The sequence below is a fragment of the Zygosaccharomyces rouxii genome, assembly GCF_000026365.1.
Source record: "Zygosaccharomyces rouxii strain CBS732 chromosome B complete sequence".
Taxonomy (NCBI): Eukaryota; Fungi; Ascomycota; class Saccharomycetes; order Saccharomycetales; family Saccharomycetaceae; genus Zygosaccharomyces; species Zygosaccharomyces rouxii.
In genome coordinates this window covers 1,038,484-1,063,260 of record NC_012991.1, presented here as the reverse complement: position 1 = coordinate 1,063,260, position 24,777 = coordinate 1,038,484, and the positions used below count along the sequence as shown (strand labels likewise).

At 39.4% G+C, this 24,777-nt stretch overlaps 11 protein-coding genes and 1 non-coding gene across 12 annotated transcripts; 6 read left to right on the top strand and 6 right to left on the bottom strand.

Moving 5' to 3' along the window:
• Nucleotides 1-39: 39 nt before the first annotated feature.
• Nucleotides 40-837, top strand: LOT5 (Lot5p; the record flags this gene model as incomplete). The annotated part of the gene is made up of 1 exon (XM_002495467.1): nt 40-837. The coding sequence occupies one exon, from the start codon at nt 40-42 to the stop codon at nt 835-837; it is 798 nt and encodes a 265-aa protein (XP_002495512.1).
• Nucleotides 838-1,923: 1,086 nt separating this feature from the next.
• FAS1 (tetrafunctional fatty acid synthase subunit FAS1) lies at nt 1,924-8,097 on the top strand (the record flags this gene model as incomplete). Its single annotated transcript, XM_002495466.1, has 1 exon — nt 1,924-8,097. The coding sequence occupies one exon, from the start codon at nt 1,924-1,926 to the stop codon at nt 8,095-8,097; it is 6,174 nt and encodes a 2,057-aa protein (XP_002495511.1).
• A 408-nt stretch (nt 8,098-8,505) lies between these two features.
• Nucleotides 8,506-9,285, bottom strand: BER1 (Ber1p; the record flags this gene model as incomplete). The annotated part of the gene is made up of 1 exon (XM_002495465.1): nt 8,506-9,285. The coding sequence occupies one exon, from the start codon at nt 9,283-9,285 to the stop codon at nt 8,506-8,508; it is 780 nt and encodes a 259-aa protein (XP_002495510.1).
• Nucleotides 9,286-9,634: 349 nt separating this feature from the next.
• On the top strand, nt 9,635-10,930 carry PRS1 (ribose phosphate diphosphokinase subunit PRS1; the record flags this gene model as incomplete). Its single annotated transcript, XM_002495464.1, has 1 exon — nt 9,635-10,930. One exon carries the CDS (start codon nt 9,635-9,637, stop codon nt 10,928-10,930), a length of 1,296 nt encoding a protein of 431 aa, XP_002495509.1.
• A 548-nt stretch (nt 10,931-11,478) lies between these two features.
• On the bottom strand, nt 11,479-14,871 carry VIP1 (inositol polyphosphate kinase VIP1; the record flags this gene model as incomplete). The annotated part of the gene is made up of 1 exon (XM_002495463.1): nt 11,479-14,871. The coding sequence occupies one exon, from the start codon at nt 14,869-14,871 to the stop codon at nt 11,479-11,481; it is 3,393 nt and encodes a 1,130-aa protein (XP_002495508.1).
• Nucleotides 14,872-15,158: 287 nt separating this feature from the next.
• On the top strand, nt 15,159-17,978 carry UTP21 (rRNA-processing protein UTP21; the record flags this gene model as incomplete). The annotated part of the gene is made up of 1 exon (XM_002495462.1): nt 15,159-17,978. The coding sequence occupies one exon, from the start codon at nt 15,159-15,161 to the stop codon at nt 17,976-17,978; it is 2,820 nt and encodes a 939-aa protein (XP_002495507.1).
• Nucleotides 17,979-18,043: 65 nt separating this feature from the next.
• VAM6 (Vam6p) lies at nt 18,044-21,157 on the bottom strand (the record flags this gene model as incomplete). The annotated part of the gene is made up of 1 exon (XM_002495461.1): nt 18,044-21,157. The coding sequence occupies one exon, from the start codon at nt 21,155-21,157 to the stop codon at nt 18,044-18,046; it is 3,114 nt and encodes a 1,037-aa protein (XP_002495506.1).
• A 153-nt stretch (nt 21,158-21,310) lies between these two features.
• On the top strand, nt 21,311-21,616 carry BLS1 (Bls1p; the record flags this gene model as incomplete). The annotated part of the gene is made up of 1 exon (XM_002495460.1): nt 21,311-21,616. One exon carries the CDS (start codon nt 21,311-21,313, stop codon nt 21,614-21,616), a length of 306 nt encoding a protein of 101 aa, XP_002495505.1.
• A 40-nt stretch (nt 21,617-21,656) lies between these two features.
• Nucleotides 21,657-22,289, bottom strand: GAG1 (Gag1p; the record flags this gene model as incomplete). The annotated part of the gene is made up of 1 exon (XM_002495459.1): nt 21,657-22,289. One exon carries the CDS (start codon nt 22,287-22,289, stop codon nt 21,657-21,659), a length of 633 nt encoding a protein of 210 aa, XP_002495504.1.
• A 206-nt stretch (nt 22,290-22,495) lies between these two features.
• Nucleotides 22,496-23,311, bottom strand: RXT3 (Rxt3p; the record flags this gene model as incomplete). Its single annotated transcript, XM_002495458.1, has 1 exon — nt 22,496-23,311. One exon carries the CDS (start codon nt 23,309-23,311, stop codon nt 22,496-22,498), a length of 816 nt encoding a protein of 271 aa, XP_002495503.1.
• Nucleotides 23,312-23,976: 665 nt separating this feature from the next.
• Nucleotides 23,977-24,318, top strand: RPL31B (60S ribosomal protein eL31; the record flags this gene model as incomplete). Its single annotated transcript, XM_002495457.1, has 1 exon — nt 23,977-24,318. The coding sequence occupies one exon, from the start codon at nt 23,977-23,979 to the stop codon at nt 24,316-24,318; it is 342 nt and encodes a 113-aa protein (XP_002495502.1).
• A 199-nt stretch (nt 24,319-24,517) lies between these two features.
• Nucleotides 24,518-24,707, bottom strand: SNR63. Its single transcript, XR_002648388.1, has one exon. It is a non-coding gene; the product is annotated as a snR63 (small nucleolar RNA).
• Nucleotides 24,708-24,777: the final 70 nt, after the last annotated feature.

The window sequence follows — 24,777 nt, the reverse complement described above, 5'->3', positions numbered from 1 at the left end:
TCTGCAAGTAATGGTTCATTGATTGCCTAATCCTTTCACATGATGCACAAGGGAAGGCCCACAAGTCAGCTAGCTATTGTGAAACCCACAGTGGAAAATGTTATTTCATACAATCAGTACAGAAGGACTCAGCCGATGGTAAATGGAGTGCCGATGATGAATGTTCCCAGTAGTGATGCCATCGTATTGTTTGGAGGAGGTCGACACATTTTACTCGGATTGCTACAATTTGGGAAAGATGATAAAAAGGTAGAAGATGTCGAACTGTTCATATTGAGCACAGGAATACTACTTTGGTTTAATCAATTGGGGAATGGTCTAGAAATACCATTTGAAAGCGTGGTATGCCATGGATCCATTAAAGTATCTGATACTGCACCCGAGGGACACCGATTAGAATTACTCCTAACGTTGGAGAAGGATAAAGTTTTAAATCAGTTTTTCACTGGTGAAAGCCAGCCATCAGAACCACAAGAGACTATGACACCGGATGGATTATCGCCCACATTATCGAGTGTTGAATTAACTTTGAGGCCCAAATACAGCATGTATGATAGACATTACAACCCTGACATTGAAAATTTATTTACATTTGAAAATTTCGGTGTAAATCGTGGCGATGATATGGTTGATAAGTGTAACGAAGCACTGGCCCTTTGTTTGGAAATGTATAAAGATCCAAATTACGATGCTAATGAAGATGAAGGAGATGAAATAGAACAAGATGAGGACGATGCTGTCGGTGATGAAAATCATGCAGAAGCCATGTTTACGAGTATTAATGACACTTGGAATAGATATGCAAATTCAGGTCTTGCTGACGATTTAGAATGCTGATGTAACATTCTGGTGTGAGTTTGGATCTGATTTGTCATCCCAATTACAATAGATGCATGTAATGTAATATATATATAATTTTTTGTTGAAGCATCTTTGGTTGGGTTGCGCGAATGTCTGTTGGGACATATGACAAGTATGTGAGAATTGTAGCCTTTCCGTTACTAAACGTAAAAACCACTGTTGTCACTTACAAACAAAGGACGTATGGGCATAAACGTCCATACTCAAATGTATCTAAACTCAACAAGAATATTTTTATACTAAGTTTATACGTTGGCAATTCTGCTTCCTCCCTCCCTTCATACCTTCCTCCAGTATAACTCTACGCTGGATTAACCGCCCATACACTGTCCGACGCACCGGTTCCGGACAATTCTCGGACAAGCAAAGTCACGTAAACAATCCCCTCCACCTACTAACCAAAGCTTGCATATCCGCATTAATAACATCAAGATCTAACCCACTTTTACGTGGTAGATAAGCCTCTACGTCTAGAGGAGTCTTTCTTATTGTTTATGCTGCTACCCACTGCTATTTAATTACTAGCCCAACAATCCAACAATTTGAGGACTCATTGAAAATCACTAGTAACGAGTGCCTTCTTATGGCGGCAAAGAGGTAAAAAAAAAAGTTGTTGGATTGATGTAGTGTTACAGGTAAAAAAAAAAAAAATTTTCGGGCCGCGTATAAAAGGATAACAGGAAAACATGTGCTAGCAACGTTTTTCCTTTAAAGTTGGGCGGTTTTGTTTAAGTGGCGAATAAAATTCAAAGTAGTTCTTTTCCTTTACTACTTACTATTCATTACAGATATACTAATACGATACCGTATTATTACATCTTCTCAAATATCCCTACTCATTTCGTCCAGTTCAATCCATTCCCAATTGAAGCATTGGATGAAGATCTGTTGATAAACATATATACAGATATATTTACAGTGGTGAAGAGAGATATTTCTACAAGATATTAAAGAAAGAGAAAAAAGAGACGCGTTACGTTTAATTTCCCTTGACAATTGATACTTTTTCCCCCACAGAAGTAATAAAATACAATAATAATATACAAACCCACTCAATTCAGGATGTCTCCTCCAATGACAGGTTCAACAAGGCCGTTGGTTTTATCCCACGGTTCATTAGAGCACGTTCTGTTAGTGCCCACACAGTCGTTCTTCTCTGCGCATGAACTACATGATCAGTTTAAAAAGACTCTTCCCGAGCCAACTGAAAGTTTCGCATCAGATGCTGAACCATCATCCCCAACGGAATTGTTGGGTAAATTCTTAGGATTCTTGGCAGAATTTGCATCAGTACAAGAATCTCATTATGGACCAGTTCTAAACGTTGCATTGACAGAATTTGAAAATAGTTATTTGAAAGGTAATGATGTTCATTCTGTTGCTGCTAATCTAGTTAAGGATCAAGATGTTTATCCAACGACTTTATCGAAGGCTAAGGAGCTGGTAAGGAATTACGTTGCTGCCAAAGTCGAATCTCATAGACCTTTTGAAAAATCACAATCTGCACTTTTCAAATCATCATCCCAAGGTGAATCTCAAATAGCAGCAATCTTTGGTGGTCAAGGTAACACAGATGATTATTTTGAAGAACTACGTGAGTTATATCAAACTTACCGTCCATTGATTGGTGATATTATCAAATTCGCAGCAGAAACTTTGGGTGAATTGGTTACATCAACTTTGGACACTGAAAAAGTTTTCACTCAAGGGTTTAACGTTCTTGAATGGTTAGAAAACCCATCAAAGACCCCTGATACCGATTATTTGCTTTCAATTCCAATTTCATGTCCATTAATTGGTGTAATTCAATTAGTTCACTATGCAACAACCGCTAGATTGTTAGGTTTCACTCCAGGTGAGTTGAGATCTTACTTGGTTGCAGCTACTGGTCATTCTCAAGGTTTAGCTACTGCTGTTGCCATTGCAGAAGCCGATTCCTGGGAATCTTTCTTCCTATCTTTTAAGAAAGCAATTTCATTACTGTTCTTTATCGGTGTCCACTGTTATTTGGCTTATCCAAATACTTCATTACCACCATCTGTTCTACAAGATTCTGTGGAGAATAACGAAGGTACTCCATCCCCCATGTTAGCAATTTCTAACTTAACAAAGGAACAGGTTCAAGACTATGTTGATAGAACTAACTCTCACTTGCCAAGTGAGAAGCACATTGTACTTTCATTGATTAACGGTGCAAGAAACTTGGTGGTTACAGGTCCACCACAATCTCTATACGGGTTGAATTTAAGTTTGCGTAAGGCTAAGGCCCCATCAGGTTTAGACCAGGCAAGAATTCCTCACGGTGAGAGAAAATTAAAATTCTTCAACCGTTTCTTACCAGTGGCATCTCCATTCCATTCTCATCTTCTATCACCAGCTAAATCGTCTATTGATGAAGATTTGGCTCGTTACTCCATTGAATTTAGTCAATCAGCTCTAAATATTCCAGTTTATGACACTTTCACCGGAGAAGATATGAGACACCAAAAGGGTTCTATTGCCCAAAGAATTACCGAATGTATCATTACTTTACCAGTCAAATGGGAGTTAACCACTAGATTCAATTCTACTCACATTCTAGATTTCGGACCAGGTGGTTCATCTGGTCTAGGTGTTTTAACCCATAGAAATAAGGATGGTACTGGTGTTCGTATCATTGTCGCTGGTACTCTAGATAACAATGTCGAAGACGAATTTGGCTTCAAGCAAGAAATTTTCGACGTTACCGCTAACGGTGTAAAGAGAAATGCTAATTGGCTCAAAGAGTTCCACCCTAAATTGGTCAGAAACAAATCTGGTCAAGTTTTTGTCGATACCAAATTCTCTAAATTGTTAGGTAGACCACCATTGTTGGTACCAGGTATGACACCAACCACCGTCTCACCTGATTTCGTTGCAGCTACCGTTAACGCTGGTTATCAAATTGAATTGGCTGGTGGTGGTTACTTCGCACCTGATCACATGACTCGTGCCATCGACCATGTTGTTAACAACATCAAGAAGGGTTACTCACTGGGTATTAATTTAATCTATGTCAACCCTAGAATGTTACAATGGGGTATTCCATTGATTAAAGAGTTGAGAGAAAAGGGTTACCCAATTCAATATCTAACCATTGGTGCAGGTGTTCCATCTTTGGAAGTTGCCACTGAATACATTGAGACTCTACATTTGAGACATTTGGATTTGAAACCAGGTTCTGTCGATGCTATTTCTCAAGTGATTAACATTGCTGCAGCTCACCCTAACTTCCCTATCGTCTTGCAATGGACTGGTGGTAGAGGTGGTGGTCACCATTCCTTTGAAGATTTCCATGCACCAATTTTGCAAATGTACTCCAAGATCAGAAGACACCATAACATCATCTTAATTGCTGGTTCTGGATTTGGTTCTGATGAAGATACCTATCCATACTTAACCGGTGAATGGTCCAAGAAATTCGACTATCCACCAATGCCATTCGATGGTGTCTTGTTTGGTTCTAGAGTTATGATTGCTAAGGAGGCAAAGACTTCTTTGGCCGCCAAGGAGTTGATTTCATCATGCTCTGGTGTCAGGGACGAACAATGGCAACAGACTTATAAGAAGCCAGCTGGTGGTATTGTCACTGTTCGCTCAGAAATGGGTGAACCAATTCACAAGATCGCTACTCGCGGTGTCATGTTATGGAAGGAATTGGATGATACCGTCTTCAACGTGCCCAAGAACAAATTACAAGGTGTTCTGGACTCAAAGAGAGACTACATCATTAGTAAATTAAATGCTGATTGTCAAAAACCATGGTTCCCCACCGTCAATGGTGAAGTTCGTGATTTGACTAACATGACTTACGAACAGGTTGTCAAAAGATTGGTAGAATTGATGTTTATCAGATCCACCAATTCTTGGATCGATGTCACTTTGAGAAACTTCACTGGTGATTTCTTGCGTCGTGTGGAAGAACGTTTCACTAAGGTCAAGGCACATTCTATTGTTCAATCTTATGCCGCCTTGGATCAACCAGATAAGGTCGTTGAAGATGTCTTTGCTGCTTACCCTGCTGCTACAGAGCAGTACTTGAATGCACAGGATATTGATTTCTTCTTGAACTTATGTCAAAGACCTGTTCAAAAACCAGTTCCATTTGTCCCTGTCTTGGATCACAGATTCGAATTTTTCTTCAAGAAAGATTCCTTATGGCAAAGTGAACATTTGGAATCTGTGGTTGATGAAGACGTGCAAAGAACTTGTATCTTGCACGGTCCAGTCGCTGCTCAATTTACCAACAAGGTTAACGAACCTATCAAGGATATCTTGGATAACATTCACCATGGTCACATCAAAAAATTGTTAGAGGCTAATTACGATGGTCAAGAATCCAACATTCCTGAAGTGGAATACTTTGGTGGTCAATCACCTAACCCAGATACGCAATCTCCACAAATTGTTGCTGAAAGAACCACCGATGGTAAGGAAGTGTTCAAGGCCGATGCTTCTACTGACGCCGATGCTTGGTTTAGATCTCTAGCCGGTAAGGAAAAGAACTGGAGAAATGCATTTTTCTCCGTGGCAGAGTACGTCCAAGACTCTTGCTTTGCTGAAAATGCTGCAAAGAAAGTATTTAAACCAGCTGATGGTGTCGTCGTGGAGGTAGCTCATCCTAATGATGCATTAAAGACTGTAGTTACCATGTTGGAATCGATTCAAGGCGAATGGAAGAAGGTCGCTGTTTTGAAATTGGCTGAAAACAGTTTGATCCAATTGGAGTTAATTGAAAACAGAACCAGAGATGGTACTCCAGTTTCCTTGCCTCTATTGTACAAATATCAACCAGAAGATGGGTTTGCACCAATTTCTGAAGTCATGGAGGGTCGTAACAACCGTATCAAGGAATTATACTGGAAATTGTGGTTAGATGAACCATTGGATTTGAACTTCGATCCTAGAAAGGTTATCAAAGGTAGTAAGGATGTCAAGATCACTCGCAGCGGTATCCAAGAATTCGCCCATGCCATTGGTAATACTTGCGAGGATTTCGTGCCTAGATCTGGTAAGAAGCTTTTGGCTCCAATGGATTATGCTATTGTCTTGGGTTGGAGAGTTATCATTAAGGCCATCTTCCCTGAGGCTGTCGATGGTGATTTGTTGAAATTGGTTCACATGAGCAACGGTTACAGAATGATTCCTGGCGCTAAGCCATTAAAGGAAGGTGATGTGATTTCTAGTTCTGCAATGGTCCAATCTGTGGTCAATTTGCCTACTGGTAAGAGGGTTGAAGTTGTTGGTACTTTGACCAGAGAAGGTAAACCTGTCATGGAAGTTACCTCTTCATTCTTTTACAGAGGTAAATACACTGATTTCCAAAACACTTTCCAAAAAACTGTGGAACCAGTTTATCAAGTCCACATCAAATCTCCAAGAGACATTGCTGTTCTTCGTTCTAAGGAATGGTTCCAGTTGGACGACGAAGAAGTCAATCTATTGGGTAAGGTTTTGACTTTCACAACTGAAACTGAGGTTACTTTCAAGAATGCTAATGTTTTCTCCTCCGTTAGATGTTCTGGTTCCATCAAGATGGAATTGCCAACTACTGAAAATGTGGAGATCGGTATTGTCGATTACGAAGCTGGTGAATCCTATGGTAACCCTGTTGTTGAATACTTGAAGAGAAATGGTTCAACTCTAGAGCAAAAAATTAACCTAGAGAACGCTATCCCAATGGGTGTGTTAGAATTACAATCTCCAAGCACCAACGAACCATATGCCAGAGTCTCTGGTGATTTGAACCCTATCCATGTTTCCAGACACATCGCCAACTACGCTAACTTGCCTGGTACTATCACTCATGGTATGTACACATCAGCTGCTGTTCGTGCCTTGATTGAAAACTGGGCAGCTGACAGTGTCTCCTCTAGAGTTCGTGGTTATAGCTGTGATTTCACCAGTATGGTTTTGCCTAACACCACTTTGTCCGTTTCCATTCAGCACGTTGGTATGATCAACGGCCGTAAGTTGGTTAAATTCGAGACCAAGGACCAAGATGATGTTACCGTTTTGACTGGTGAAGCTGAAGTGGAACAACCTGTTTCTGCCTTTGTCTTCACTGGTCAAGGTTCTCAAGAACAAGGTATGGGTATGGATCTATATCAAACTTCCGAGGTTGCCAGAAGAGTTTGGGACAGAGCTGATAACCACTTTAAGGAGACTTACGGTTTCTCTATTTTAGATATTGTTAGAAACAACCCAACTGAGTTGACCATCCACTTTGGTGGTGAAAAGGGTAGAAGAATCAGAAACAACTACTCTTCGATGATTTTTGAATCCATTGTCGATGGTCAATTGAAGACTGAAAAGATCTTCAAGGAGGTTAAGGAGAACTCTTCTTCCTTCACTTTCAAGGCTTCCTCTGGGTTGTTATCTGCAACTCAATTCACCCAACCAGCATTGACTTTAATGGAAAAGGCATCTTTTGAAGATTTGAAATCTAAGGGTTTGATTCCATCTGACGCATCATTCGCTGGTCACTCTCTAGGTGAATACGCCGCTTTGGCTTCTTTGGCCGATGTCATGTCTATCGAATCTCTAGTGGAGATTGTTTTCTACAGAGGTATGACCATGCAAGTTGCTGTGCCTAGAGATGAGTTGGGTAGATCCAACTACAGTATGATGGCCGTTAACCCAGGTAGAGTTTCATCAACATTTACTCAACGTGCTTTACAATTCGTTGTCGAAAAGGTTGGCCAAAGAACCGGTTGGTTGGTTGAAATCGTCAACTACAATGTGGAGAACCAGCAATACGTGGCTGCAGGTGATTTGAGAGCATTGGACACTTTGAGCAATGTTTTGAACTTCATCAAATTACAAAAGATCGATATTGAAAAATTGCAAGCAACTTTATCGATAGAAAAGGTCGAAGAACACTTGTATGAAATCATCGATGAAATTTCCAAGAAATCTGAAGCTAAACCACAACCAATTTCCTTGGAAAGAGGTTTCGCTTGTATTCCATTGCGTGGTATTTCTGTTCCATTCCACTCTTCTTACTTGAGAAATGGTGTTAAGCCTTTCAAGAACTTCTTGAAGAAGAACGTTAAGAAGGAAAACGTTAGACCAGAAAGATTGGTTGGTAAGTACATTCCAAACTTGACTGCCAAGCCATTTGCTATTACCAAGGAATACTTCCAAAATGTTTACGAATTAACTGGCTCAGAACAAATTAAGGAGGTATTGGACAACTGGGAAAAATATGAAAACTAAAGAATAAGCGCATAACGACTTATTTATTCTTTTTTCTTTTTCTATTCTAATTGGTATTTTCAAAACATAACAAAACAAAACAAAACAAAACAATATGAGAAGAACTATTAATTATGAGAAATGTATTGGAACGTGGGAAATTCCAATGCGCTAGTGCATGAATGGTAAAGTTAAAATGGTCTGGGGAAAACCATTTATTTTTTGCCTTGCACGTAAAACCACAAAAAGACAAAAAAAAAAAAGAGCAGGATATAGAATCAACAAAAGAATATGACGTTTCTTATTATTACTGTTATCTTAGAGTAGTAGTACAAACCTTCTACTTTATTTTAATCTGCTTATTAGATTATGTATTTCTGTACAGTATAGAACTGAACATTAATTTGTATTAATGTGTGACTATTTATTTCAGTCTATCAGATGAAGCGCTAAATCTGAAAATGAATTGACCCACGGCTGGTTTCTTAGCAAGTCACCTTGTTGAAAATCCTGCAGCAGCTCGCATTTCTGGAATTTAGAATTTATCCTCGAGTAGTCCAATTTAGGTTCTTGATATGCTTGTCTATTTTTTCTCTTACGTCTTGGGACAAATGTAGTAAATTCATCTTGTGAAGCCATTTGATCCCGACGAGGACCGGTTGCAGACAAACTATTAATCAATTTACTAATCAGTGGATATTTTTCGAATAACTGCACCTTGGTGTACCTATCAGTATGGGCAATGAAATGATTGGCCAACCAATATTTAGGTTGCTCTTTATCGAGCACCAGTTCCGTTAAGTCTAATGGTGCATGTGGTAAGAAGAACAAGGTACGACTAGAGTCTTCATTCCATTCAGCTGATAGATTTTCATCCACAGACCATCTCTCCAATTGTGATACGAATTTCAAATCCTCCTCTGTAAAGACAGGATCGTAAACGGACACCAACGGGTTTGAAGCATTCAGATAATCCAGCAATTCCATTAAAAGCGCCAATTGCCATTTCGCAGAAAACTCCTCATGGAACGAGCCAAGCGCTAGGCATCGTACCCGAACGATATGTTGACGATACGCTTCAAGAGACTGGCATAGCTCTTTAAACATCTGTGATTTCTTAATCTCATCTCTATACTCCCCCAGAACCTCGGAAAACTCTCTTTTTTTGACCACATGTGAAACCTGACGCTTAGATTTACTAAATCCCATAATTATTAACTCCCAATTCCTACTATATCTTCATATTCACCCTCATCGTTATCACCATCCTGCTAAGCTCATCAAGAGCTCATCGATTTTTTCAAATTTTGAAATTTTTCGATGGCCCGACGGAGTTTTTTTTTTTTTTTTCAGTTCCCCGGTATAAAATTTTTCAAATGATTATAAGGTCGAAATATACTCTTTAAAATTTATTTTACACAGGTAAGTCTTGAGGAAAACCCATTTAAATCGCCAAATTCAGTCTAAATAGTTTCTCTGTCGCTGATATTGCGTCTCAGATTTCACATATCCCTTTTTTTCCACCTCATTTGCAAATATATTCGTTGGAACAAAGAAAATGCGCAAGTGTAAGGTATTCGTTGGTAATTCACATCCAGAACTAGGGAAGCTAGTCTGTGAAAGATTAGGTATTGAACCAGCTCCTTGCGTTTTGAAAAAATTTGCAAACGGTGAAACTTCAGTCCAAATCGGAGCTTCTGTTCGTGATGAAGACGTTTACGTTATTCAATCAGGTTCCCCTCATGTTAATGACCACATTATGGAATTGTTAATTCTTGTTTCTGCTTGTAAGGGTGGATCTGCCAAAAAGGTTACCGCCGTCATTCCACAGTTCCCATATTCCAAACAATGTAAGATGAAAAAGCATAGAGGTGCTATTACAGCAAGAATGTTAGCCAACCTTTTAATTATGGCAGGTGCTGATCATGTTGTATCGATGGATTTGCATGCCTCTCAAATGCAAGGTTTCTTCAGTAAGCCTGTGGATAATCTTTATGGTGGTCCAAGTCTTGCCAAATGGATCAGAGAAAATGTGGAAAACTATCACGATGCAGTGGTAGTTTCTAAAAACCCCGGTGGTACCAAGAGGGTTACAGCATTAGCAGATGCGTTAAAAATCAATTTTGCGATGATTCATACAGATCGTCGTCGTTCCAAAGATCTGTACGCATTGAACAGGGATTTGAAGCAATTAAGACAGAGGAAACAATCATTATTGAGAAAAAATAGACCAATTGTCAAACAAGGTGATGGTCCTGATGAAGAGGAAAATATCATTTTAACTAATGGTATACAAACTGCGAGAATTCGTAACGGCCATGTGATTGGTGACGAAGAAGAAGCTGCCACCCTTGAAACTGACGAAGAAGCTATAGAAGAAGATGGTCAAGATAGCACATCTGGTACTGTAAGTGATTCGTATGCTTTAGGTGGTACTTATGATGCAAACGATTCAGATGAAGATGAGGAAATTGAAGTTCAAAGTCAAGAAAAACTGATTACCCTGGTGGGTAATGTCCAAAATCGTCCTGCAATTATATTAGATGATATGATTGACAGACCAGGTTCATTCATTAGCGCAGCTGAACATATGATGCAAAACTGTGGTGCCAAACAGGTCTACGTGGTTGCTACACATGGTATTTTCACAGGTGACTGTTTTGAACAATTGGAGAATTCAGATGTGATCCACAAAATTATTGTCACAAATACTTATCCAATTTCAAGTGAACGTATTGAAAAATCTAAGAAATTAGTCGTCATTGACGTTTCATCAATTTTTGCAGAATCAATTCGTCGTGATCATTATGGTGAAAGTATCTCAGTTTTATTCGATTCCCTAAGTGCTCTGTAGAAACCATTTTTTTTGTAGGGGGAAACATAATAGACAAAAAGGTTTGGGATTGAATATAAAATAGAAAAATATATTTACATATATTTAGCAAAGTTTATTTTATTATATTTTGTTTTATTCTACATACGACATTTCCTATCACTGACCTCTATTACGAACGACTTCTGTGTGGGAAACCAAGGTATCACTTATTTGAACTGATAGCTCGTGGCTGGACAAAAATCTATCAATTAACACGCCAATAATACATCTAACTTGCTTTCCAAAACGCTTCTTGGCCAATTTGAGGTAACTCTTACTAGCACAAAGCATCCAACACAGGAATCTGCCAATTATGGCCGCTCATATCACTACCGCCCATGGCCATCTTATGAACCGAAGCATCCATATTTAGTTTTTACTGTAATTTTACTTTACCCAAGGTTGAATAAAAGTTCAAGATTACTCTACCTACAGTAAATCAAACTTAGAATCTTTCCACATCTTTATATATCATATTAATGACATCCTCACTAAGGTCTAGGGTCCACTGACGGTCGAAATCGTTTTCATTTTTCCTCCTCTTTCTTTGATTTCTGTGATGAATCCACTGTAGTGGCAGCTGAACCCATGTAGTCCTTGCGGAATGTTAAATTTGGACTTGTAATGTTCACAGGCGTAAATTTTGGGGGCATGATGACTCTTCCAAACTTGTTCCTCAACTTCTGTTGAACGTAATCCATATCTAAGTGCTTGGTTAACGATATACGTGGGATACAGCTGATGTAGTGTTTTTCATCTAATTGGACGTCCAAGGGATCTTGTGTATGACAACCAGGGGACATCTTCAGTCTGATAGAATGTGTCTTTTGTCCTGCACTGTCTGTACTTTCGTACAATTCAAAATTGATTTGCGACAAATAATCAAATTCTGGTAGAGCATTCCTATCGATTCTCATGGGTATTCCGGATTCATAGATAATATTGAGCAAAGTGTAAATGTGGGATTCCTTGGTGAAATATGCTACACATGCAGGTTCCTCTCTGTTCTTCATATCATCAATATCGTTTAACAGTTGCTTGGCTAGCGGTAAAGATGTTAGTAGTCCAATATCTAGCTTTTCAGAATCTGAAATACCGTATTCCTTGGGGCAAATGAAATCAAAAAGAACTTTAGCCAACTTGTAAAGCTCCCTAAATTGCATAAATCTCGAATCATCGAATGGTGAAGATGATTTAGAAGAACGATGACTAGTCTTCCCACTCTCTACAACCCAACCGAGGGAACCGACGCTGTTTCCCGGTTTCTTACCATGATGGGTCCCATTGTTTTCCACAATTTTGAAATTATTCTTCATTAGCACGTTAATTGGATAACGATCCACGAGTGAATGGTTACCCATCTCTTCATCTGCCAATTCGCCAGGATCAAAAATATGTTCCAAAAATTTACGGTTATGCAAAGCATCATATTTCATGGTGTCATACAGTTCAGAGATTTTGGAAGGATCAACCTTATCCAAAATGTAAAACTCATTAAATAATTTTTCCCATCTTTCCTTGAATAGACTGGCATCTTCATTACAACACCATCTGGATTGCATCTCTTCGACGTTCTTGGTGGCATAGTTATGACGCATGATCTTTCTATGATAATTCATTAATTCAACAACACGTTTGATCACAAAATATGGCTGTGGCATCTTAGGTGGCCAGGCAAATTGTTGAGGTGGTTCCTTTCCTTGTCTCAAGAGTGGTTTCAGCTTCTTCTTGACTTCATCCATAAGATCCTTAGCAGCATTACTGTCATCTAGCAAATCCTTTCTGACGCTAATTTCGTCGCTACTTAGTTCATCCTCACCAAACAATGCTTCTTTCCAAAGTTGAGCCGATAGAAGGACTCTTCTTTCTGAAGATGAATAAATTCTTATATTTTTCAAAATGTTTTTGTTGAGCAGATCAAAGTCCTGCCTCATCTGCTCACCCAAATCAGTTGCCTGATAACGAGCTGAATGAGTAGGTTCACCTCCCCATTTGAGGATAAATTGAACTTTCTCGACTTCATTTTCGGAATTCACGATAGGTTTCAACTGGATCTTAGTACCAGGAAGGGTTAGCTTTTTCTCCAATGCGTTGGATAGCACTGATAGTTTGGCAGGATCTTCCGCATTCTCTTCCTGAGCGATCTTCAATGCCTGTACAACGATTTCCAAATCGTTAACATTTCTAATGACAACTTCTTCCTTGTGTCCCTTGAGCAAAGAAATGAAAATTGGTGACGTAAAAGAGTGTTTGAATTTTTGTTTAGGAGTTCTATCTGCGTGCCTAATCACCGTAACCAAACCTTTAAAGACCCACTTTTGAGTTTTCTCCTCTTGAATGGCAGGCAACAAACGATTTTGTTTATCCATTGCCTTCTTAGCTTGAATAAACGTTTCTCTAAGAATTGATGCACATGAGTTGTAATACGAACTGTTATCTTTGACAAAGGAAAACCCATTGACGTCGATCACATAACTTTCCCCTGAGACACGTAGTAAATCAAACCCACATATGGTTTGGGAAAAAGCCTTGGAAACATTATGAGCAATCTCCTTTTCCTTCTTAGAAAGTTCTGTGACGTATCTAACCTCTTTACCGTGAGTGTTTCTTCTCACGATACCATCCACTACCGGGGACTTCCTGGTTTCGGCATGGCAGTACTCTTTACCCACGGTATATGCCTTAACATCTTCGAAATTATCGGTATCCATAAACTCTTCGTAGATGTACGAACCTTCAGTCCTTGGACTTGCTAAAGTAGGGTCGAATTCTGAAGATTTATTGCCAACTTTACGAAACAAACGTCTACCACCCCCTCCGGTCTTGGAATGATAATAGATATAAATGTTGTGATCTTCACCGTCAACTGGCTTCTCAACGAATGGTTTAGACATCACTTTCCCATCCACTTCCAAAGTATCATCATCAACCATCCTCCATTCTGGTTCTTCAATTGGTTTAACCTCGACGTTACGCTCAAGCAACTTAGCCCTCAATTTATCATCGATTCTTGGCCCACCATCTCTAGTGATTTCCAATCTGGGCGGCGTGGGAACGTTTGCGGATTCCAACAGTTGTAGACACAATCTTCTGTCCCAAAGCACCTTCTGCATAATTAAGTCGTTAATAATGAATGGTCTGCGTAGCTGCACGTACGAAATTGCCTTGTCCAAGGGGAAACCAGTAGAGAAGAAAGAGATCAAGAAATCACAGGTTGGCCAGTTTTCGATATTTTCATCCAAAATGACTTTATCACCAAATATAACAGTCTCGAATTCACCATGTTCGATCAAAAGGTTTAGAATGTGTCTACAGGGTTTTGATAGTACCTTAGCATCCATAGCACAGACACCGATCTTACCGATCTTAGGTAACTGTGCTTTAGCGGTTGATGATTTCCTGCTGAATCCCCCAATGTGGGGAGAGGACGCTAGAGATCCACTAGTGTCTTGGTTCGGTGGAGGTACTGAAAATTCTGTCAAAATCTGGGGAATCGAGGCTGGCTCACCATTATTGGCTTCTAATTCAGCATCCAATAAAATTTCGGACGCTTCATGATGGTTCAATGTCCCTTGGGATGAATTACTCTTAACTCTTTCCAGATCCAGCAGTTCTGAAGAAGATCTTGATTTACAAGTTGGGGGTCCTACACTTGGTTGTGAATTGATACTAAAAGTTCTTTGTAAAGTTGCTTCTACATTTTCCTCTTGTCCAGAATCTGGGATACCCGGTGGGGGCAATTTCAGAGAAGTGTTCTCAGAGGCAGAAGTCTTTGGTGCGAAGCTTTCTAGGATAGGAGCAATGGATTCCATAGCTTTCTTGGTCTTGGAATCTAAAAACAGTGGTGACATTGAGGCAGTTTCATCGGTCTTTAAGGGACTATAATTGTCCTGAGGAGACTTATCATGGGGATCGCTCATTTTGATACAAACTAAGTTCACTTTAGGCCACTGAACTGATTATCAAAGGGGCTCCCGTGGTCTATTCTTACCGGTGAACTTGTTGTTGATTAGTTTGTAGGTCAGTATTATTCAAATATGGAATATTTCACTTATATTTCCCTTCGCTAATCCACGTGGTTTTTATCGCCCTAAGATCATTTGAAAAATTTCAAGCGATGAGATGAGATGAGCTCTTATAAGTATTGGAAACAACTGTTATCAAGGAAAACGTCCATAGTCTTGTATTCTCGAGCCATTTACCTGTGATGACGGTAGAGTACGGTAAAAAGAGGAAACTAGAGATCTCTGAACGTCCTTCAGTGAGAAATTCAAGAATTTTCTCACCTTTTAGAGTAGTCGGTAATGTCAGTAATACAATTCCATTTGCAGTCGGTACTCTGGGCTCTACGTTTTACATCGTAACCAGTGTTGGTAAGTCGTTCCAAATTTACGATGCAAGTAATTTACATTTGCTGTTCGTTTCTGAGAAAGAAACTGAGAGACCCATTGTAGCCTTGGCCACGCATTTTCACTATGTTTTCGCAGGATTTGGTAACAAAATTGGGGTCTATAGACGTGGTATCTGTGAGCATATTGTAGAATTGAATGAAAATGTTACCGTGAAGGGACTCTGTGTTTTTGGTGACTATATGTGCGTCAATGCGGATGATAACAGCGTCTACGTTTACAGAAAGGCAAATTCCCAAGATAAGTTCCCTACGGAGTACTATACCAAGTTCAGTGTGGGTAAATTGCAAGGTGGTGACATCGTCCAAGTTGTGCACTTGGCTACTTATTTGAATAAAATTGTGATTGTAACGAAATCGAATCTTTTGTTGTACAATATTCGTACGGGGAAACTGCTATACACTTCTGATGAATTTCCTGAACAAATCACAGCTGTGGAACCAGCACCGGCATTGGATGTATTGGCACTGGGTACCTGTTCTGGTGAAATTATCATGTTTCACATGAAGAAGGGCAAGAAATTACGTACCATTAAAATCCCAGACTTGAGAATCACTTCCTTGTCATTCAGAACTGATGGCTCTCCACACTTATGTGTGGCCTCCAACAACGGGGACATGATCTTTTATGATTTGGATCGCCGTTCCAGAATACATGTCTTGAAGAATATCCACAGTGCTGCCCTCAACGGTGTGACTAGAGCCACTTTTCTGAATGGTCAACCAATTGTGGTCACGTCCGGTGGTGATAACAAACTAAAGGAATATGTGTTTGATCCTTCTTTATCGCAAGCAGATGGTGAAGTCGTTGTACAGCCGCCTAGGTTCTTGCGTTCCAGAGGTGGTCACTCTCAACCACCATCAACTATCTGTTTTGCAGATGCTGAATCCCATTTCATATTATCTGCCTCTAGGGATAAATCTCTTTGGGGGTTCTCTCTAAGGAAAGATGCTCAGTCTCAAGAGTTATCTCAAAGAATGCATAAAAGGCAAGATGGTGGTAGAATTGGTGGTAGCACCATGAAAGAAAAATTCCCTGAGATCCTTTCCTTGGCGATAGAAAATGCAAGAGCTGGAGAGTGGGAAAATGTAATCACTGCTCATAAGGATGAAAAGAAGGCACGTACTTGGGATATTCGCAGAAAAAGAGTTGGTAGATGGTTATTTGATACTACGGATGATGGACTTGTTAAATCTGTAGCCATTTCACAGTGTGGTAATTTTGGATTTGTGGGATCCTCTAACGGTAGTATCGTCGCTTACAACATGCAGAGTGGTATGCTACGTAGGAAGTATAAACTGCATAAGAAGGCGGTTACAGGTATCGCGCTTGATGGAATGAACCGTAAGATGGTGTCCTGTGGGTTAGACGGATTGGTTGGATTTTACGACTTCAACCAGTCTACGCTGTTGGGGAAGGTTCAGCTAGATGCTCCGATAACCGCTATGATCTACAATCGTCCATCGGATTTGTTTGCGCTGGTATTAGATGATTTATCTATAATCGTGATAGATGCTGTAACTCAGAGGGTTGTGCGTCAACTATGGGGACATACCAACAGAATTACAGCGTTCGATTTCTCTCCAGATGGAAGATGGATTGTCTCCGCCTCCTTGGACGGTACTATCAGGACCTGGGACTTACCCACTGGTGGATGCATTGATGGTGTCAGATTAGATTCAGTAGCTACCAATGTCAAGTTCTCGCCTAAAGGTGATTTGATTGCAACAACACACGTTACAGGTAATGGTATATGCATATGGACCAATAGAGCCCAATTCAAGCCAATTTCCACCAGAACAATCGATGAAGAAGAGTTTGCTCAATCTGCCTTACCTAACGCTTCAGCTACTGGTGGTGGGTCACTGCTAGATGGTGCTTTCAATGAGAGTACTCAAGAGGAAAATGGGTTAGACTTCAATACCTATCAATCTCTGGCCCAAATTAGCGATGAACTGGTCACTTTGTCTCTAGGCTCAAGAAACAAGATGAATACCTTATTAGCATTGGATGTCATTAGACAACGTTCTAAGCCAAAGGAACAACCAAAGAAGGCAGAAAATGTACCATTTTTCCTTCAACTTTCTGGTGAAGCTGTTGGTGATGAAGCATCGAGTAGAGAAGGTGCTGTCCATGCATCTCCTGAGGAATTACGCCAGAGACAAGAAGCCAAGCAAAACGAAAATGCTATTCGTGAAAAATTGACCAATGCTAAGCCTTCTGGTGAATTTGGATTTGAATCAAAATTCACCAACTTATTGAGAGCAGGTGCTCAAAGTGGTGATTTTACAGATTTCTTGCAAAACTTAGTCAACCTCTCTCCAGCAAGTGTGGATCTCGAAATCAAATCATTGAACGCTTTCGAACCTTATGATGAAATCATTTGGTTCATCAATGCCTTAACCCAAGGTTTAGCTTCAAACACTAACTTTGAACTTCATGAAGCCTTTATGAGTCTTCTCATGAAGGCTCAAGGAGATGTTATACATGTCAACAATAGCAATCCAAGGATTAAAGAGGCATTAGATGGTTGGGATGCAGTCCATAGACGTGATGAAAGACTGAATGAGTTGGTGAATTTCTGTGCTGGTGTCGTTAATTTTGTATCTAATGCATAAGCAGATATATATATAATATCGTTATTACAGAATGGGAATTTTTAAAAGAATTAATTGTTACAGTATTATCCGATCTTGTCAATTTCTTTCAGGTCTGATACAACCCTGTGTGCCTTTTGTTGTGCTTTTGTTCTTTTATTTTGTATCTTTGCCTGCAAAGCTCTACCACAGTTATAGTGTACGACTACTTTCTTTTTATCAAATGTGAATAAGAGCAGAGTATCTGTCGTGAAAGTTGAGAAATGTTTATTGCAAACAGGACATTCGTAATTTTCACCCAATATTGAATATTCTGATAGGGTTCTATTAAGATCATAGCCCTTGTTGATGAGTTCGACTTGCAAAAGGTTTTTAGTTAATTTCGTCTCATCTCTGGCAATTGAATGAGATTTCACAGTCTGTAAAAAAATATCCTTGAATTGATTTAAAGAAAGCTCCTTGGGTAGGATCTCGTAAATCTTGATAATGTTGATTTTATTTCCATGTTCTTGAAGAAAGTAGAGAATTTCATTGGAGTTACCAGTTTTAGCATACTTGTTCAATATCTTTTGGAAAAAATAGTTCAAACTGTCTTTACCGGTTTCAGGGTGATCTGTGTAGACACTCTTACAATAACTGGATGTAGCATTGTAATCCGAGAGATCATCATAAAATATGTTAATGGCGGCATGATGGTCTCCCAATTTCTGTAAGGGGAAAGTTTTTAGAAGTGAAATAAAGTTATGCTGCTGCTGCGAAACAGGGTCTCCTTTGTTGTCTGATAATTCGTTCAATAATCTTAAAATTGTCCTTGGTTCATAGACAGAGGTTGATTCTAAGACAGATTTTAATTTCATCTTAGTGGTTGGATTGTTCATGTCGTCAAAATATAGTTTCACCAAAGTAGTATGCAATTTCACATCCTTGGAGCCAAATGCACTAATAACAAACTCCAAATAACGTATAGCGGTTGTCTTGTCCATTTTATCAATATATTCATAAATTTGATAATGATTACGGCTAGCACATGCAGGTGTTTCGTTCATGAAAACAGACTCCATAAGGGCAGAATCTTTACCAAATCTTTTCAGTAACCAATCCAAATAGTGAAAGAGTAGTCCTTGATGCTCTAGTGGTAATTTCTTCAAATAATCTACTACTAAAACTTTGACCCCATCCTGAAATTTGACCGTATTGTCATCTTGATCCATGCTAGTGATAAGGTTCGTGAGAAATTCCAAGGCATCTGCATGCATACTTCTTCCGAAGTAGAAATCTACTAGCTCTTGGAACATACGGCGTTCTTGTAATTCCCTTACAACAACATCACGTTCGCATAAATTATCGATACGAAGTAAAGGTCCTACCATTGACGGGTAGTAATACAGATATGCTACGAAAAGCACGGTATCGATCAATGTGAGTAGTGTGGTGACGTCAAGCGTTTGGTGCTTATCCATGAGAAAGAAATTAAGATTCGCATCTATTTTTCGACCTGAATGTTCCCACGTTATGCTATCCTTCTGTGCAATACTTTTCAAATGTCTTCTAGTATCTGTCAAATAGGGTAAGAACCATTTACGAATTATCATTGCAGGTAGTGTGTAAGTCCTTTGATCTTTTAAATCGTCATATAGACAACTATGCTGTTGACCCGTTACTTCGGGAACGAGTCTTGCAATCTTCGGCGGGAAACATTTTAAAATGATAAGTTGAGGTGGTGCCCAAAATTCCAAGAATTTATCAAAGATCAACTTCGGGATTAAATCTTGTAAAACCATGGTCCTGTCATGGATTTGATCGTGCGAAGACAACATACTCATGCAATTTTCAAATCGAGCGAATATTTCCAAGCACCAAAGAACCGTCAAATCTCTTAACTTCAAAACTACTAAATCCAACGATGCTTCTGGATTTTTGGAGCAGCATAGGTTTTCTGGATGAGGAAAGTCTAAGAACTGCTGGTAAAATATCACTTTACGCCATAATTTGTTGAAATCGGTATCAAACGAAATCCCACATAATGATCTATCATCCCCCAGTAAATCATTGGTATCATCTTCTAATTGATACCGGTAAAGGTGTAATTGATCGTTCAACGTCCAAATTATGAAATGCGATTTACCGATGGGTTCCACCCATTTAATGCCCTCTTCAACGGATTGTTCCAAAAAAGTGAATCCATACTGATAATCAACAACTCTAAACTCATGAGAATTATTAAGAATTAAATTAAGTCCTGAAAGATATCTTATCGATTGTAGCCCTTGATTCCACTCCATGAACTGAGACAAATCTAATGCGAATAAATAAAATTCATGATTATCTTTGCAACCTAACTGGAAAAGATTTTTCGAGAAACCATCTAAAATCATTATTTTGTCGCTATCTGTAGTTTTGAAAACAGATTTAACTGAGTTCATTGCATGCTTATGTGGAATATTTCTCCTACTCCATAGACTTGTAAAACTGGATCTTTTCGTTAATCTGCTAGACGACATGAAGGAAGTGGAATCATTATCTTTTATAGATTTACCGTTGACCTTCATTTCACGAGTCTTAGCCGTCAACTCAGCTAGACAACTGACTAAGTCTCCAGGATACTTCCTCCTAACGATTTTATCAATCTTTACAAGAAAAGAGTCCCCATACGGCCAATGGTAAATGCCATGCGTGGTTGCTAAGATAACACCTCTGGATTCAGCCTCAGATGACAATACAAACTCGCCTCTATTTGGCAATGTAGCTTCAACAACCCTTTTGTAAGTTCTACCTTCCCAAATTAACATTCTAAGTTTACCTCTATTCTTGGTAGCGTACATGAGGGCAGTTAAAACATCTTCTGAATCATCTAACGGCGTCTCCATAATCCAACATTTCTCAATGCCTCTACGATCCACTATTTGATCGTATTTGTGGAAATTTATACTGTCATACAGTAGTAAGGATTTATCACAACGGGCAAATATGGTAGACAGTGGTTTACAACCGTACAGTTCTTGGACTTTATCATCATTGAATCTAGAATTTTGTAAAAGCTGAGGATAGGTTTGTATCAACCTTAAGCTATGAGATTCTCTTGAATAAACCTGTACACTTTGGTCATCTTTCGCTACCACTAATTTATGAGTCTCTGGGTTATGTAGAATCGCTGTAATTCCTTGTGATGGTACTGAATCTACTAATTTGCATTTCAGCATGATACTCGAAACAATTCTTCCTACCACCACCTGATTGATTGTTTTGCTTACTTTCTCCCTTTAATTTTATTATGTCGATTAAAGGTTAACTAACTGAAAGATTGACTAACTAACTTGAGCTTTAAACGTGATATGAAATAAATTCAAAGAGGAATGGCCCCCAAATATGAGTTGGATCAATTGGTGAATTCCATCTGCAAATCAACTAGAGATACTGATGCTTCAAAGATTCTCAAAGAAATTGAAGATAACAATAGTTATATAACTGAAGTTCAATTGAAAAGGTTACTCAAGCTGCATGATGGATCATTTAGAGAAAGTCTAACACCACTGCAAAAATTGCATGATAAGTATAATGAGATCGTAATGAGACAAGGGGATTTACAAAGCTGGGCAGAACTAATAGACAGAGATTTAAGAGTATTAGAACTAACGATGCAATTAGCTAAAAGAAGATGAAAAAGTGTAAATGTAATTATATAAAATGAAATGTAGAACATCATACTACGCCATTAATCACTGCTGCTTCTTCACATCTTCTAATTTCTGTCCATCCGGCATCAATTACTTTTAGGGCATCTTTTAAATTTAGAGGCTCCTTTAATGGCTTATCATCTATCGAAAGCTTTTTGTAAATCTTAACATAACATTGGCGGGGAATTGTTGTAAATTTTCGACTACGTTTAATTGATTCATTTATAGAATTGCTCTTTGCAGGTTGTGTCCACAGTTCTCTGCGACGCAACCAAATTTTATCTCCCTGACAAAATGGCTCACCAGTCTCACGTCGTAGTTTCGCACATTCATCAACAGTATCATAATCTTCAAACGGTATTCTTTCACGCTCCTCCTTTGCGGTCGTTTGTTTAGAAACTTTGGTTTCATCGGTACCATCATCTTCGGTTTCGGTAGTCACCCTCATATCGGTACTAGTACCAGCGAGAGTTATACTCTCACCACTGCGCCTTAGAGTATCACTCTGGAAAAGTCCATCCACGTCACTTTCATCTTCATAACTTCGTTCATCTACTCTGCTCAGCACATCGTGAGTTATCCTTCTCATAGCATTCTTCCATTTATGTAAGGTGCAGGAAAGGGTACCTCTGACACCCCTCCTTGACGTAGTACTCATCGTAAACACACACCTTCTCTCACTAACTTATAGAGACACACAAATCCTCTTATCCAAGCTTGTTTCTTATCCGTTTTCTGTTATTATTGTAATTAGCACCTCATGGTAACTTCACCGTATTTTTCCCTTCTTTGATGTTGATGTGACAAAAAAAGCAAGAAAAACGGGTAACGCGATGAGCTATACAATGGCGCCCCACAACCCATTCAGGCCCAATTGGCGATATTGACTTCTTGGTCCTTCTCCATAACATTATCTGTGGATTTGTCTCTAGTAAGAATCTTGATGGAGTAAATTCCGTAACTCAGTCCATCGTGCGGCGTTGTCCCCCCGTTACCCCATTGTCTTGAAGTTATGCCATATCGACGTAGTGAAGTGTATTTCTGCAGCGGTGGTAAAAGCAGTAGTTGGATTTCAACATCAAATGGCGTACCTGCAGGTGGCACTGTCCCCAAAAGGTTGTCAGAATTGTGTAAATTGGCAGGGGTTCTACATGTACCGTTAACATCATCAAGTGACAATCCGCAGTGTCTGAGCACCAAAATTGGATCCGAATCATCTGTGTGAATATCGGTCCCCCAAATTTCATTGTTCACGGTCCTCGGTGAATCCTTAACTTGAACAGAAGATTGCAAATCTTCATAACTGATTTTAACCTCAACCAACCTATTTATCATGTCAGAACCGTAGCCTGGTAGAAAAGGACGTGGTGCCGATAATTCATAAAGGTCAAAGGGGAATGGCATCGAATCTGTCTCTCTGCGTGCTTCCTTGTACGCATGGTACCGGAAAGATTCGATTATAGTCTTTGGTTCCCCAAATTTAGAATAAACGGATTCGAGAACTGGCTTAGAATCTACTGTGGTCGTAGAATTACCAGCAGTTGAGCTACGTCCACTGTTTTCATCTTTATCCTTTTTCAATATAGACGTTCTGGTAGAATTTAAAATTGTGTCTTGGAGGCCATAGATCTGGGACTGAGTCCTTCTGTAGGCTTCGTCATTGTCATGAGTATCGGTCATCCTGGTACACAGCCTGCTGTAACCATAAATTACCCGCAATTATACAACTGAATCAGATCAATTACAATTGTTCAACTACGCTGACCTAGTTCTCATTATCATATATGTGATAACTCGGTCCTTTAATTTGCCTACTTTTCTCGTAATGAGATCTACACCTTGTTCGTTTTTTTTCCCTCCCTTTCCTCAAACCCTTTCGTTTATAGTTATGTGTATTTTTAAGTGACTGCTTAATGTCAATCCTACATCCGTACCTTTTCATTAACTTTTTCAATCTGAAAAAAACAATTGCGTGGGTTGAAAAAAAATGACGATTCGTGTTGTTTTTTTTCTCAGACGGAGTGACCCTGTCTGTCTATTGTCTCCCGCCTAGGCATTCCGCAACTACCCCGTACTCACTGCCTAGGATCCTCATGCCACCTCCCTAGCTCGTTCCCTTCCTCTGCCTAGCTCCTGCCTAGCAGTCCCTGTAGCTCGTGGAACCGCTGACCGACTCTGTGTCAGTTCCTGGCATCACGGATTCTGTTCGTTGGATGGACCGACGCAACCGTGTGTTGTGTGCGTTAGCAGTCCAATATAGTGAATAATTTCAAAACCATCGATTAATAGTGATAATATTGAATTGATAGGAGCCTTCCAAGGACGACGACATCAAAAGCAACAAAATGGCCGGTTTGAAAGACGTTGTTACTCGTGAATACAACATTAACATGCACAAGAGGTTGCATGGTGTTACTTTCAAGCAAAGAGCTCCAAGAGCCGTGAAGGAAGTCAAGAAGTTTGCCAAATTACACATGGGTACTGATGACGTCCGTTTGGCACCAGAATTGAACCAAGAAATCTGGAAGAGAGGTATCAAGGGTGTTGCATTCAGATTGAGATTGAGAATTTCTAGAAAGAGAAACGAAGAGGAAAACGCTAAGAACCCATTGTTCAGTTACGTTGAACCAGTTTTCGTCTCCTCTGTCAAGGGCCTACAAACCGTCGTCGTCGAAGAGGAAAACTAAGATAGATAGATGTCGTCCTAGAGGTTTTTTGGCGCCCCCTCCAGCATCTATATATAATGTATTGGGTCACAAAGGCCTCTTACAACATCTCTCTTAATCTTATAGTAATTCAGTTTTTTTTTTATTGTATTAAGTAGTGCAACAATAACAATATAAGCAAGGTTTTTTACGCTTTTTTTTTTCTATTGAGTTTTTACATTGAAGCTCAGTGTAACTATGACATTTGAAATTAGTCCATTCATCGCTGGTGGGTCCCACTACACAAATCACCAGTGTTCGTCACCAATTCACCAGAACGGTGAAGGAACGACCACATTTTGGTAACGGCAGAGAACCCAGGACGTTAGTCCCGCTCTAAAGGACCGAAATTGGTTTATCATCATGCTTCACAAGATCAAGAGATCTGGTGAGTTAAAAGAAAAATTAAGGTAAAAGTGTTAATTGTAAAGTAAGTCTTGC